This window comes from Tursiops truncatus, chromosome 16 (assembly GCF_011762595.2).
Source record: "Tursiops truncatus isolate mTurTru1 chromosome 16, mTurTru1.mat.Y, whole genome shotgun sequence".
Lineage (NCBI taxonomy): Eukaryota > Metazoa > Chordata > Mammalia > Artiodactyla > Delphinidae > Tursiops > Tursiops truncatus.
In genome coordinates, this window is record NC_047049.1 from 75,286,160 (window position 1) to 75,302,694 (window position 16,535).

Genomic DNA, 16,535 nt, shown 5'->3' on the forward strand with positions numbered 1-16,535 from the left:
TCACAGTATATCAGGAACAACGTTCATTTTAAAACATCTTACTAGAAGCTTCTGTTGATAGGCTATGATTTTCTTCCAGAATGCTGACTCGGGAACTTCTGGCTCTCCGTATCTGTGTGTGTGGAGCTGCCTCAATTTTTGTTTACCCTTATCTTCTTTGGCTTTTTCTTCTTTTTCTCCATCTTCTCCCCTACGAACACAAATGAATGAAAAATAAGCCATCCATAAACTAAAGAACTAAACAGGTTTTGTGCCGAAGTATACAAACGAACAAATATTTAAATCATAGTATCTGTTTTAATAACGGATATCTCTTCCAATGAATTATGATATTCAGAACTTTAGAATTAGGGGTAGGACTTCTTGCTTATCATAGCCCCCTATAGATGGATAATTTCTGTGAAGTTCAAATCTATAGGACATTTTACAGGCTTCAAGTATCTTTGTATTATACCTAGCATATTCCTTTCCAAGTGTAGAGTAAAATATTTAAATGAAAGAATAACCATGGAGACTTTTTTTGGCTGCTACTTTTTAACATACCTTATTATTATTATTATTATTATTATTTTTGCGGTACGTGGGCCTCTCACTGCTGTGGCCTCTCCCGCCGCGGAGCACAGGCTCCGGACGCGCAGGCCCAGCGGCCACGGCTCATGGGCCCAGCCGCTCCGCGGCATGTGGGATCTTCCCGGACCGGGGCACGAACCCACATCGGCAGGCGGACTCTCAACCACTGCACCACCAGGGAAGCCCTAACATACCTTATTTTTAAATTCTTATTTCAATGTTCAGGCTACTAGGATTTAAAATCAGAGGCGTACACATTTGGTTGTTCACGTGTATAAACGATGTCAATACATTAATTTTGCAGACAATAATGAAATTAGAAGTGTAGTCACATATATGTAACCCATATAACATAACCCATACTTAACTCATACGAGGTCAAACATTATTTTAACGTTAAAGAGTTACCATCGAAATGACTCTCACGCCCTGGTACATTTGTCTGCATTTCACTATGATAGTCACTTATGTGGCCATTTTTACAACTGATTCAACAGTTCAAGGTCTATGACAATGAATAGTGCTGACTGCACAAAAGAGACAACAGTGGCCCTTGTTTGAAGCCTAATTCAAACAAACCAACTGTAAAAATACACTTTTCAGACAACTAAAGAAGCTTAAATATTTAGTGGGTATTAGACGGTACTAAAGAATAATTGCAAATTTTGTTCGGTATAAATAATGGCATGATAATTATGTTTTTTTAAAGTCCTTAGCAATAAGAAATGTATACAAGATATTTATGGGTGAAATGACATGGCATCTAGTATTTTCTTCAAAACAACTTGTCGTACAGGAGGCCCCAAAATATGTGTGTGTGTCTATGGTAGGGAGGGTAGGCAGGAGAAAACCTAGATGAGACAAAATTAGCAAAATGTTAAAAATTAGTAAAACTTGGTGATGGGTATATGGGGTGCATTATAACATTCTCTCTTTTGTGTGTGTTTGATAATTTCTAATAACAAAACTCTTTAAAATTTTCTATCTCAAATAATTTGGAAATAAAAATGATTTTCCTTGAAAAAAGTATTAAGTTATTCAAAAGGTGACTCAAGTGATGTCAAGTAGGCATGTGAAAAAGTTGAATAAAACTGTTTTCCATGAAATATAACATTAGAAATAACTATTTTTGAGTTCTATCATTTAATGTTTTAATTTTATAGCTATAACTAAATTAACACAATTCTAAATAAACATTTGCTATTCTAAAAAAAAAAAAAGAAGAAGAAACAGAACAGACAATGAAAACAGGCCAAAGGAAGTAACAGAATAGAGGAGAAAAATAAAATGGTACATGAGAATGCTACAGGCACTTAATTTGATTTCCCCAGTTGTTAAAAATGTGCATATAAAACTACGTAAACTTGGGGAAAGATGTAGGTGTCAATTATTAACAGAAAGCCAGTGTTACGAGGAAATTATACATTTTCATTGCTTCATAGGCAGCTCTTTACTTCTCATTGTTGCATTTATAACTGTGCTCCACAGCACCAGGAATATTACTAAAAATGAAGTTTCCTGGGTCCCAGACCTGCTGATTCAAAATCTGTGCTGGGACCTAGGAATCTGTGTCTTTAACAGACTCTCCAGGTGGTTTTTACGCAGGTGGCCCCAGGACTGTGCGTTGAGGACCACCATGCCCCAAGAATTCTGTGCCACGGCATTCAGAACGTTTGTCCTCTCCCTTCTTTACAAGAACAGAATAGATGCTCGATTTTAAACAGAGAACTACAGCACTCAGTCATCTTGCAGACAGCATCACATGGAATCACTGAAGTCTTTTCTGCTGAGAGAGAAACACACAAACAGAATCCTCATGGCACAAGAAAGAGGTGGGAGTGGCCCCCAGGGCGGGTGTGTGGTCTACGCTTATCCCTGCCCATGGGCTGAGGCTCTCCACTACGATGACAGATGTCATCCTGCAGCCTGAGAGTCTCCACTGCATCCCCTGAAGAGAGAGGATGAGGGAAAGACACTAAAACAAAGGAAGGGATACAGCAACTACACCTACTCGGCTTTCTCAGGTTCGGATTTGCTTTCTTCTTTTTCTTCCTTTTCTTCTTTTGCCTTCTGTTCCTTGGATGAGTCAATGGGGAAAAGAGAAGCAGGATTACACGTCACTTTTGAATGAGTTTAGGGAGCCCTGTGACCCTGTGTCAAACTGTAACCTATAAATGATACCCTCCTGTCTCCACTGAGATAAAACTTTCATGTGTGCCCTTTCTCCTACTGGTCCACGCATTTCCCCCCTCCCCGCACTTACCTACCAGGCCGGCAGTAGGTACCAACTTTCTGAGCTCCTTCCCACTTTTCTTATTTCACAACTACCTTCTTTCCCTCAGTCACCTACTCAAATCCTCCTCATCTTCCAACACCAACTTAAGTCCCACTGCTTAAGTCTCATCGAACTACTCCAAGCTATACTGAGGTTTCCATTTTCTCAACACAGGTAACCTCTACTGTCTGCTGCCTATGCTACGTACCACTTAATAATTTTCTAACTTTTTCGTGAGTCTTTTATCTTTCTAATAAACTCTTTAAGGCAACTTGAAAGCAGTGAGCACATCTTACATTTCTTTTAATTTGCTATGATACCCAGTGGTGTCAGACACCAGCCAATCCTCATAAAATATTTGTGGATGGAATGATTATCGTTCAATTGCCTAATGTCAGGAGGGTGAATACTTCAGCTCGTACTTTCATAGTTTAACTTAACAGTTTATAAGGAACCTTCACAAAAGGCTAGCTCCACCTGACTAAAAAGCCATTCCTCTTTGGCAAGGCAAGTCACGTACCGAAAACCACCCTGGCACTAGCAAGACGGCTGATGTCCAGTTCACTTAGCGTGCCCACCTGAAGTCCAGAGACCGCTGTGACTGGAGGTAAGTTACCTGGAACTTTTCTGGCACCTCGGGGATAGGGACGGGGTTGCTCATGAGGTCGCTCAGGCCAGCATTGGGATTATGAGGAATCAGTTTGTACTGCCCGCCTTCTCGCTTCAGGTCCAGGCCGAAGATGTCGGAAAGCAGATCACTCTCCTCTGTCAGTTCCTTTAAGTCCGTCAGATCTTCGCTGGGCAGGGCGCCTTCCATGGCTTTCCTCTCTGCGTCCTCCCCGTCTCCTCGAACCTCATCCTGCGTGGGGTCCGGCATGTTGGCCAAGAGCTCCGCCACCTTGATCTTCTTTGCACCTTCCACCAGGCTTCCTCCCAGCAGGAGGCTGCCGACGATGCGGGAGAAGCCTCTGAAAACGCTTGCTACAAAGTGCAGGAGGCTCATAAAAAACCCCCAGTAGGACGTAAAGAAGGCCGTGACCATGTCCTTCACCGTCATCTTCTTCACCTTCTTCATCTGCTTCTTCAGGCTCTTTAAGGTGAGCATCCGCATAAGGGTCAAGATATTATACCTGAGGGCAAACAGGGCCGACGTGACTGTCACGATGGAAAAGAAACCCGTCCTCGGCCCCTGCTCCTCTGGCTTCTCCTTCCCGCTCTCCTCTTTATTCGCTGACCTCTCGTTCAAGTCCGACTCTGAGATCTGAGCTGCGAGCTGCATCTCAAATATGGTGTCCTCACAGAAGTTCACGAAGAGCTCCATCTTCTCTTTTTCTCCCCCTTCGTTGACCACATCAAATATAAATTGCCTTTTGGACTCCTTGACCTGGGGCTTCTCCCACTGGGTTCGGCTGGACTCACTGATTTCAAAGTAAACCCTCTCGATGCGCTTGGCACTGCCCATGATCTCGATGCGGCCCAGAAAGGGCTGGAAGTAATTCAGGACGCTCTCGGCCAATTCCAGGAAGGTCTGCAGCCGGGTGTCGTTGGGCATGTGTTCAGAAAGGTTTGTCAGAAGCACTGCCACGTTGAAGCCGATGTCCTTGGCAGGCTCGTGGAACCGCTTGACAAATCCCTCGTAGTCCAGAGTTTCGTTTTCATCCGTCTCTGTGCAGGACAGCAGAAACTCAGTCTCGGACTGGGTGTAGTGCTTATGGCTCTCCATCGCTTTGTGGAAGTCCCTCTTGGAAATGACTCCCTTACCGTCTGGGTCATACTCTTTAAAGGTATCAGAAGATGTCAAGTCCTTGAGTTTTAAGAACATGTCAAAAAATTTGAGAATCATCTCCACGTTGTTGGAAGATTCCACGAGCATATCAACCATCTGTTTGCCGATCGTGCCATTAACGACATTGCCTAGGGGCAGAGAACTGCATTGGCTCAAAATGAACATTCCTGATAAAACCAGTGTCTAAGCCGGGTAGAAGCTAGTGTACGTTACTGTGAATGAATTGGAAACTGGTCCAGTTGTATAAGTTGTCGCTAATTTGTGCAGGTAAATATTAAATATCTTAAAATGTCTAAAAAAACCCCAGTGTCTATAGATATATAATAATATATAATTATAATATATAATATATAATATAAATCTTATATGACATCTGAATCAAAGATAGCTCCTTGTTTATCTTCCAACGTACGAAGGAAAAGATGAGTAATTACTTGTAAACTCTCGTTTCAAAGAGTGATTACATGAACACAAGCAAAAGCATATTTACAAAGTAATTAACGCACATAAAACAATATGTGAAGAAAAGCTGACATTTTTTCCCTCTAATTGTGTTTTAGGATTAAAAAAAAAAAGCAACGTGTTTTAGGATTAAAAAAAAATGGGGCAAACATTTATATTATCCTAAAGCCAGAAACTGAAATACAGTCTCATATTAATAATAAAAATGAGTGTTTGCACAGACCTTTTGGGTTGAAATGTCACTGCTCATAAACGTTACCTGATTTCACATTCATATGTCTGTGAGGCAGGTAGTTTTTATTAATTCTGATTTTACTATTGAGAAAACTGAGGTTTGGCAAGGTTAAATTAATGTGCTGGCCGTGACATGATTATTGAGGGCTAAGGCCTGGATTTGAAACAGATCTTCTGAGAGCAAATTAGATGCTCTTTCTGATTTAAAATGTAAAAGATCTCCCTGCACTTCTTCATGGTCCAGAATGTTTATAATTAGAAAATGGCAGATTATGGATAAGCTTGAGGAAATGAGATGTTATCCTAAGGTACAGTCATCGAATGCTTTTATTCCATGAACAGAGCTTGATATGTAACACGAAGACATGCATCAGGAAAAAGATGCATGGTGAGGGGTCTGCTGAGTGCATTTGTGAAGCATTAAACACCAGCGTTAAGAGCATAGGCTCAGGGGCTTCCCTGGTGGCGCAGTGGTTGAGAGTCCGCCTGCCGATGCAGGGGACACGGGTTCGTGCCCCGGTCCGGGAAGATCCCACATGCCGCGGAGCGGCTGGGCCCGTGAGCCATGGCCGCTGAGCCTGCGCGTCCGGAGCCTGTGCTCCGCAACGGGAGAGGCCACAACAGTGAGAGGCCCGCGTACCGCAAAAAAAAAAAAAAAAAGAGCATAGGCTCAGGAGCCATGCTATTGGGATTTGAATCCAGGTCCCACCCTCTGTTAGCTGAGCTCCCTGGGCAGACTTCTTAGCCTCTCTGCACTCAGTTTCCTCATTTGCAAAACAGTGGTAATATTACTATGCAATTCATAAACCTGATATTAGGAATGAAAAAGTACTTAAACCAGCAGCTGGCATATTAAACAAGGTTAATTTTAAGTTGTCATTCCTGCAGTTCCTGTCGCAGTTATTACGGTTGTGGTGTTATTATTATTTAGACTAAAACTTGAGGTCATGGGAAAAGGATCCTGTGCTCAAAGGGTATAAAGTGGCTGCCAACTAAAGGCTTCAAGCAAATGCTGCATCGCTGACGTCCTCGTGCGAGGTGTGCCTACTGCCTTAATTAGTCCAAGTACAGCTGTGCAGTGCAGGGCGGACTGAGAAACAGAGAGAGGGATTAGGAAGGATTTAAGGAAAAAAGGACAGGGAACTAATAATAGCAAACATTTTTTATTTGCTTTGGTTGTATTCACATGATTTCACTAAATGCTTGCATCAGCCTATCATAAGCCCCATTTCACAGAGGAGGAAAGTGAAAAATGGAGACGTAACTTGTGTCAGGGTCACGCTGCCTGCGTGGCAAAGTGGGATGGGGCATTGGTGGCAGATCTCAGAACCCAAGCTCTTACCTACTACGTTTACTGTCTGAGACAGAAAAGAAAATGCAGTAGCAAAGGAAAGTAGGTTGAAAAGAGAAAAGCGAGAGAATGAAAACCCGAGAGAGAGGCATGTGGTGGGAAGACTAGGCCGTCACTAGACTTGGTGGGCTAGGGTGCTCTCCCGAGCCTTCTCCTCCTGCAGATTTTTTTCTTTCTTTTTTTTTTTTTTTGCGGTACGCGGGCCTCTCACTGTTGTGGCCTCTCCCGCTGCGGAGCACAGGCTCCAGATGCGCAGGCTCAGCGGCCATGGCTCACGGGCCCAGCCGCTCCGCGGCATGTGGGATCTTCCCGGACAGGGGCACGAACCCGTGTCCCCTGCATCGGCAGGTGGACTCTCAACCACTGCGCCACTAGGGAAGCCCCCTCCTGCAGAATTTTAAGAACCCATAGGAGTCACAAGGCAGTCAGCTCAAAACCAGCAATTTACACAGTTGGACTGTATCCAAACGTCTGTAATCCCCACTGGTTACAAACAAACAAAATGATAAACAAATAAAACCTTCTTTAGGTATTCTGTCTGAAGAGCATCCTCTCTGGGGTATCACTATGAAATGAAAAATATCACTACGAATGAAGTACTAGTGATTTCATTCCGTAGTTTTGGAAACTGAGATAGGCAGGATTTCTCTTTTTTAAAAAGCAAACTTGGAAAAAGAGTAATCAAGCCAGCAATAAATCGGAGGTATCTGTCCCATCTCAGCGTTGATATTTTATCCTTTGCAGCCTGCTGACACCCAAAGCAAGCGTGTGTGGAATCCTTAAAATAAAAGATTAAAGGGGACTTGAAGATATAAATCAAAACTACCTTCCAACATGGACAGCAACATGACCACCATGTCCTTCTGAAGATCCATCAATTCTTTCAGCAGCTCAATTTGACTGGAATCCTGAAAGAATTAACACACTGCGTCTGAGATAATATGGGAAACCTATGCAGCAAGAACGTCATCCTTATTCTCACAAAAAGAGTATGGATCTCCCGAGAGCAGACACTTTACAGCAATATAGAGCTAAAGGGAGGCCAAATGTAAGTCTGCAGCTGATTAAAAATACACACGTAAGAATTAAAGAGTATTTACTGTTGATTCCAACTCACGTTTATTGAAGTATTTGTAAGGACAATGAATAAATCTAACAAGAGGACAGAAGAACTAAAGCAGTGGTGGAACCCCTGGGGCCAGGTAGGCAAGACGCAGGTGCTTCTGCACATTGGGTATCTTTCTTCTACTTGAGTAAAGACTGGACTTGTCTTTTCTGCTTTCTAACTTACTACACCAAGATGCTATATATTTTGTAAAAATTAACATATTCTGGAAAACACAGGCATACAGTGATAAGAGATAAACTTATCTGACATAAATCTAGGCAAAAATGTACACAAGTATTACCTGTATTAATAATGCACAAAATATCTTAATTTACCAATTTTATCAAGCTCTCAGATATTTCTCTCGTTAAAATTTTGTTTTGCTTTTCATTTTTCACCGTGAAAAAAAATTATTTTACAAAGATATGTTGTGTCCAAACATCACTATGCTTAGATTCCGTGCCTGGAAATATGGAATGTACTTATATTTACATTATGACCTCATGAATCATCAGATTTTCTTATTTTAAACTATACCCCTCTTTCTTTTTTTAAAAAAAATACAAGGTATCATATTATTCATATGAATTTTCCTACATAGGAAGCCAAATTTCAACACTGCTGGAAGGATGAGGCTTTTTCTTCCTAAATAGTTGTTACCTTGACTAGGTCTACAAACTGAACAACTGCTAGGTAGCACCACCAGATGTTCATAAAATGATGGCAGTACATCTGAGTCGGAACTCTCCTGTGAATGTATAAATTTGGTTCATGTTGATTTCCTTTACTTACTAAAATGTCATTAGCGATTAGTTGAAAGCATCGTGATATTTCCTTACTTGGTTGATTACCAATAACTAGATACAGACAAAGATTCTCTCCTTGACCAAACTAGCCAGCTCCTCTGGGCCCTCTTCCCAACTAGGCTTTAATCTTGGTCTATAAAGACTTGAATAAAACACCACCATAGTTTCTAACAGCTCAAGGCTGCATCCCTAGGATGACCCCAGCCCCCCTTAGAGTGCCTGCCTGAGAAAACTCAAGACTGCCAGAAACATTTTCTGTGTGTTCCAGCCAACACCTGACGATAGTAGAACCTGTCTCCCAGGCTCTCTGGGAGGGTAGAATCCTGACTTTAATATTCAGCTGGCCCAATCACATTTACACTGAACAACGCTTTGTAATTTTCCTCTTCCCTGACTCTACTGAACCCTGCTAATCCCCCTCCTTCTCTCTTTAAAACACTTATCACCTCTGTACAAGTATAAGTTGACTTCAGCTCACACTAGGTTGTTTTCCCTACAGTAACAGTTATCACTGACTAAATCGGTCCTTGCCACTTTAACCAGTGCCTGGCTTTATCTTTGACCAAGATATCTTCCTGCTTGTAGGCCAGAGGGCAGATGTGAGTATCCTCACTTTGCTGGAGGAAAGGAGACTCAAGGAAGAGAGATGGGACACGTGAATGAAATCATGGGAGTTGGACTGGAGTCGTCTGACTTTGAATCTAGCATTCTCTCCTCTACCTGACACCTGGAAGATACAAACCCACACCCCGACAGACATGTCAGCCTCAGGAGAGCCCATCAAAATTCACTGCATCACAGGGACATATTTACTCAAGATTTATATTAAGAGTTTTTCTGTTTATGTAACTCTGAGCTCCAAATGCAATACACGAGTGAGAAAACAGCATTCTGATGTTTTCAAGATATGCTCCCGAATTAACATTAAAGCATGGTGGAAAATCTGCTTCTTCTTTGTTTGCCTGTCTGCATGGCTATTTTTTTTTCTCTTTGACTTTCACAAAGTAAAATGTCCTGTTAATGGGCGAGTGTCATCTTTTGAGAACAGCTGCTTGTTTATGACCCTATAAGAAAACTGTCTCCCCTTAACGAGGGATTTGGAACAGATGACAAATCCTCTTCCAATTATCTGTAGGGAGGAGGAAAATTCCGGTGAGTAATCATGGAGAAGTAGGTCTACAAAGGACTGTAAAATGTACAATGTTTGGAGACTATGTTTTATTTCTCCATTAGAGTCAATTCCTCAATCCCTTTTGTTTTCAAAATTGAATAATGGCTTCCACCTCTTCTCAGCTTTGCATAAAATTCTTTTATTTAAAAAAAATGGGTTTTTTTAATGTAGAGTAAAAGTTGTATAAAGAAGTCATCTAAGAAAGAGAATATTCAGACAAAGGAGAGCATGCTTAATTTGCCAGTGATCACAGTGTCCAGTGTGTCATTTAGGATGGTTGGACGACAGTGAATTTACCTGAGACAGCTTCATCTGCATGTGGGCAAACACATGAAGAAAACCCACCACCGCATCCCAGAGCCTGCTATGAGCCAAACTCTGCTGGTTGCCAGTGCAAGGACCCTGGGGCAGAAACAGACAAACAACAATCATTCTTGATAATTTAATTGCCAAAATAAACTTCACAATAATAGGGACAAAGTTGACTTAGTGCTGACATATCTTATCACCAGCATGTTATCTGAAAAGACAGGAGCCCCAAACAAAAGATATACAGTGATTGTAATGGTATAGCACTCTTAGGAGACAAACATATTCTTCCTTGAAATGTTTAAATCCCCAAAACAGTTTCTCAAAGATTTTCATGTTCTGTTTCTGTAGGAATACTAAAACACTGGGGAAAAATGGTGAATTATTTCATTTTTGTCTGACTTTGGTTTCTTCTCTTTAGAGGAAATCTTAGCTAAGTTATTTTAGCTAAGTCAGATCATCAGAAGTGACTACCTGTGTGAAAAGAATTTGAGATTATGCTTTATATGAGAGGTACTTACTTCTTATTGTTAAATAGTAACCTGGATAAAGCATTCATAGAGAGGACAAAATATTCTCTTCAGCGCTTCATTGTACAGCCGTATCCTGGTTACCAGTCATACAACCATTGAGATTTTTAAAGATTAATACTTAGTCATTAACTTTAGGAACCCAGAATCCAAGACAATTAGAACCTAGCTTTGCTCTCTTAGCTTTCACTTCAGAAGTGATCTTTATGTGACACTAGAGTGAGAGTTGTAACAGAGACTGTTTGGGTGGAGTCAACTTCTAGTCTTACTTCCCAAGGAGAAATTCTACAATCGCTAAGTTTTGAAAACACACCCACATCAACCAGGAAAAGAAATACTAGGGATTATATTTCAAAAGAAAAAAAACTCATTCACTCATTAGACAAATGGCTTAGTATAAGTTTAAGTTGGAGAGCACATTAAAATGTTTCAGGTTTTAGACTGGAGACGAGTGACTGGAAGAGAGGACTGCATTGAAGATCCTGAAAAGATGTTGACATGAAACTCTGTCCTTTATCAAGCTACACTTGAGGCCCTACAGCTGAGGATAAAAGATGTAACCCAGTGGGACCCTATGAGGCCTTCCTTCCCAGAATAGACACCCACCCATGTCCTCTGCCTTCCTTTTGACTGTAGAAAACCTTTAGTCAAAGAATACATTTAATGAAAGAAGTGAACAAATGCAGAAAGAAAGGAAAACAGTCAAGCGAGACAAAATAATACTTTAGCCATTAAACCAAGTCAAGGACCTTTAGTTTCTTCTCAAGGTCTATAGATAATATTCTGAGCCATGTCCTTTGAGCCATGTCCTTTGAGCTGTATGGCAGATACGGAAACGCCCACCAGGTGGAGGAAGTGAAGTGCAGGCTGCCCACAAGCACGGAGACCCCAGACTGGCTGGAATCAGAAGGTCGATGATGCTGACTTCCAATTACCTCACCACCAACCAGTCAGAAGAATGTCCACGAGCTGATCACACACCCCACAAGCCCTGTCCCTCCCCGTCTTTATAAACCTTCTCCTGAAAGCCTTCAGGGAGTTCAGGCCTTTTAAGCACTAGGCTCCCTGGACTCCTTGCTTGGCGCCTGCAATAGGCGCTGCACTTCTCTTCACCACCACCGGGTGTCAGTAGATTGACTTTACTGCGCGAGGGTGGGCAGACCTAAGTTTAGCTCAGTAACAAAGACAGTAAGTGCCAAGTATCTCAGTATTCCAAAAGCAAGGTGCTCGATTCAGTACCTGCGAAAGGAAACTAAGTAGATCTTTCTACCTCAAAGATATAAAGGCGCTGAAGCCGAAAAGGGAAAGACTTTGGAAAGAGCTCTGCAGGTGCCGGGCCTCCCAGCCTCCACCCCTGCTGCCGCAGGAGAGGAGATGGCTGCCCGCTTCCCTTTACACCATGGAGAGAAGAGGGGTCAAGAGAGCCATCAGAAGCACTCGGCTCCTACATGTAAAATATGAGATTAGATCACTCCCTAACACCATATACAAAAATAAGCTCAAAATGGATTAAAGACCTAAATGTAAGGCCAGACACTATCAAACTCTTAGAGGAAAACACAGGCAGAACACTCTATGACATAAATCACAGCAAGATCCTTTTTGACCCACCTCCCAGAGAAATGGAAATAAAAACAAAAATTAACAAATGGGACCTAATGAAACTTCAGAGCTTTTGCACAGCAAAGGAAACCATAAACAAGACCAAAAGACAACCCTCAGAATGGGAGAAAATATTTGCAAATGAAGCAACTGATAAAGGATTAATCTCCACAATTTACAAGCAGCTCATACAGTTCAATAACAAAAAAACAAACAACCCAATCCCAAAATGGGCAGAAGACCTAAACAGACATTTCTCCAAAGAAGATATACAGACTGCCAACAAACACATGAAAGATGCTCAACATCATTAATCGTTAGAGAAATGCAAATCAAAACGACAATGAAATATCATCTCACACTGGTCAGAATGGCCATCATCAAAAAATCTAGAAACAATAAATGCTGGAGAGGGTGTGGAGAAAAGGGAACACTCTTGCACTGCTGGTGGGAATGTAAATTGGTACAGCCACTATGGAGAACAGTATGGAGGTTCCTTAAAAAACTTACCATACGACCCAGCAATCCCACTACTGGGCATATACCCTGATAAAACCATAATTCAAAAAGAGTCATGCACCAAAATGTTCATTGCAGCTCTATTTACAATAGCCAGGAGATGGAAACAACCTAAGTGTCCATCATCGGATGAATGGATAAAGAAGATGTGGCACATATATACAATGGAATATTACTCAGCCATAAAAGGAAACGAAATTGAGCTATTTGTAATGAGGTGGATGGACCTAGAGTCTGTCATAGAGAGTGAAGGAAGTCAGATAGAGAAAGACAAATACCATATGCTAACACATATACATGGAATTTAAGAAAAAAAAATGTCATGAAGAGCCTAGGGGTAAGACAGGAATAAAGACACAGACTTACTAGAGAATGGACTTGAGGATATGGGGAGAGGGAAGGGTAAGCTGTGACAAAGTGAGAGAGTGGCATGGACATATACACACTACCAAACGTAAAATAGACAGCTAGTGGAAATCAGCCACATAGCACAGGGAGATCAGCTCGGTGCTTTGTGACCACCTAGAGGGGTAGGATAGGGAGGGTGGGAGGGAGGGGGATGCAAGAGGGAAGATATATGGGAACATATGTATATGTATAACTGATTCACTTTGTTATAAACCAGAAACTAGCACATCATTGTAAAGCAATTATATTCCAATAAAGATGTAAAAAAAAAAAAAAAGACTAGAAGTCTACCCCAAGAAGAATAGAAAGCAAATCAAGGTGAAAAAAAAAAAGGTATATTATTCACGGAATTTGGAATTGTACCTATATTATATACATTATCATGTTATATAATTTTATATATACACACACACAGATATGTGTGTAAATATACTCTGGACAAAGAATGTTGCCTGCCGTTTCAGTAAACAAAGGATGTTGCCACCACCAAGACATCAGCTACTGCAGCTGCCCCCTGACTGTGCACCCTGAGGGGATTCAGGATGGAGAAATGCAAGATACTGGCCCTAGGTATTTAAGGTTCCCATCAAAGGAATGATTTCAGTGAGCCCAGATTCTTGCATCTTCCCATACACAGAAAAGCACTAAATTCTTTAACTTAAGATGTTTGATTTTCTTTAATTAACAGTAATCTTTTGATGTTCGGACTCCCTGTTTTTTTTTGTTGTTGTTTGTTTGTTTTCGCCAAAAAACCCTATATATCCTACATAGCCTCCCTTACCTTTTCGGAGCAGTCCCTCAAAGCTATCTGAGGCTGCATCCCAGGCTTAAGTCCTCAGTAAGTCCTCTAGATAAAACATAATTCTCAACTCCTAGGTTGCCCATTTTTTTTCAGTCAACAATACACACATACATGTATTAAAATGAAGTTTTAAATGCTGTTTTCTTTTTCATAAAGTTTCTATGAAACTTCTTCCTTATTTTCACTGGAATACTATAAACAGTGGTTTACAACTCTGCCCTCTCTCCTTCACTTCTTCTCTCCCCTCCTTCCTTAATATTTATTGAGTGCTTAATATATATATACCAGACCCTGGAAGTATGAAACAGTCAACATCATGGTTCATGTCTTGAAGGGGTTCATGACATCCCAACCTACCAAGTGGTAAAGCAGGTTCATTCCATATAAATTCACATCTCAAGTGAGTATTTTAAATGGCCAACTGGCTAAGAATCTATGGAAGGGGTCAGTAAGAATGTGGATGAGAGCAGGAAAATACTTTAGACATATTGCATTTTTCCAAGGAATTCAATGCTAACCAGTTGACTCTCTTTTCTCTCTTTCTTTCCTTCTTCAAATAACAGAAACGTTTAAAGGTTTACCTGAATATACTCTGTAAGCGTGTTAAAGACTTGTTTTGCTACTTGAATCGCTTTGGAGAAATTCCTTTGTCCCTGTTCATCAATGACATCTTTCCCAGAGTAATACCAATAGAAGTCACTGATTGATTCCTGGAAAAGAGACATGAGAGGATTAAGGCACCATCTGAAGCTACCAAAGACCTGTCCAGTTCTGGACTCAGTAATAGGAAATCATTTTAAATAACAGATTGGAAGCAAACAAAAATATCTGCAAGGTAAGTACTATTGTCAATGATTTTCCTAAACATAAAATATGGTGACATCCTCCCTAGATATAAATAACAACTGGAGAGAAGATTAGAAGTAGAAAACTTAGCTTTTAAAATGACTTTCTGTCTCTGATGACCTTGAACTTCACAGACATAAGGATTCATAACATTAATGCATATTTATCCATAGAGCAGTTAGGTGTTTACTGTGTGAGCACAGAAATTAGACAAATCATAGAACAATATTTCTGGGTTCCAGACATTTGGTCTCCTTTTTCTCCAGCAAAGCCAATAACATTTCTTTGATGAGAATTCCAGGATGTTCCTGGCTTGTGTAACTGCCCCTGAAGAAACTAGCTGGACTCCTTATAAATACTGACAACAACTGTAAACAAACATCTAAATAAGATCAATCTTTCCAAACAGGATATATTCAACAACAACTTATATTGTGAAGGCACTTTAGTTGCCTAAATGAGTAATACAATTTGGGCTACCATTTAGGTTTTGAGACATGATTTTGAAAATCACAAATATATTTTCAGCAATGCTTCTTGATATATTTGCTTCAAAAATGGACTTTTTTCTCATTAAGCTTTAAGTAAGAGTGTTGTGCTTTTACATATGCAAAGATTAAGGGAGAAACAGAGTTTGAATTTGCAGTGTTTAAAAGTACTATACCTGACTTCCTTATAAATAAAGGGAGGGAAATAAAAGTTATATAAAATCTTATTAAGAGGCCTACACCTTCAGATTCGGCTCTCGTAATGTGTAAACCATTACTACACTATCAAAGATACTTTTAAGTGATGACGTGTTAAGCTGAATTTTTAAATTGATGCGAATATTTCAAGAGCTGAAAAGAACTAACCTTATGCTATTAAATTTAAGTGTATGGTAAGTAGTTTGAAAGCCTTTCTTTCCCATTTTTAGTAACGTTTCAAATATCCTTCTCCTATTTATCTATCAACTGTAGAGGAAGGAACAGAGCATGTTCATGCTCTACCAATTGAAAAGGAATTTAAAATGCCATCAAGTTAAAAACTGTAGGAAAAAAATATTCCCACTTATAGAAAGAAAATAAGCCAAGTGAGAGCCAGGATCAGAGGCCAAGACAATAGTGGCAGTTTCAACCTAAGACATGGGAAAGACTGTGATCAAAGACAAAATATCTCTACAAATTCTGACCTCATAAATCAAAACACATTTCAACATGGCAGCTTCACGACCCCACCATATCTTGCCAACCAACCAACCCCTTAATTTGTTACTAACGTAAAGCAACGTACCTGAACTCTCAGTAGGTAGTCTACGGTAGAGATGATTATGTTGACAGTCGTATTGTTGCCAGTCTGAGTTCTCAGATAATTTTGAAAATCTACGTAAGATGAAAAGATGTTATTAAAGCACATTCAAAACTGTAAAATGAGTCCTTTGAATAACTCCAAAAGCAAATGATGTCTCCAGCAAAATCACCATGGCTACGTACACTGTTAATCTGATAGTTTTAATATTGAATAATTTATATTTTCCATACAAAGTGAGTACCTCAAAAACAAATCTAGGTGCTTCACAGAATATCAATATTCAAATTTCATCTAAGAGGTTGCTAACACCTGTTTCTTGATTCCTAGCTCTAGGGCTCTGGGCATGTGAATGACTGAAAACAACTTCCATCCTGTAGGACAGAGTAATTAAATGATCTATTCCATAATCCCTTATTCCTTAGTACTGTGTTAAGTGCTGGGGAAGCAAAAATCAAGATCAAGTTCC

The 16,535-nt window shown here is 40.4% G+C and overlaps 1 protein-coding gene across 1 annotated transcript in view; it reads right to left on the reverse strand.

Annotated features, from left to right (window-relative positions):
• RYR2 (ryanodine receptor 2) overlaps positions 1–16,535 on the reverse strand; it is a 510,050-nt gene that overhangs the window by 43,687 nt on the left and 449,828 nt on the right. The window contains exons 86-92 of the mRNA XM_073793696.1: positions 16,052–16,140; positions 14,515–14,643; positions 10,061–10,165; positions 7,505–7,586; positions 3,462–4,759; positions 2,582–2,646; positions 43–190 (exon numbers count right to left, since the gene is read on the reverse strand). Coding sequence (XP_073649797.1) covers positions 43–190; positions 2,582–2,646; positions 3,462–4,759; positions 7,505–7,586; positions 10,061–10,165; positions 14,515–14,643; positions 16,052–16,140 — 1,916 coding nt within the window. The remainder of the gene's footprint in view (positions 1–42; positions 191–2,581; positions 2,647–3,461; positions 4,760–7,504; positions 7,587–10,060; positions 10,166–14,514; positions 14,644–16,051; positions 16,141–16,535) is intronic.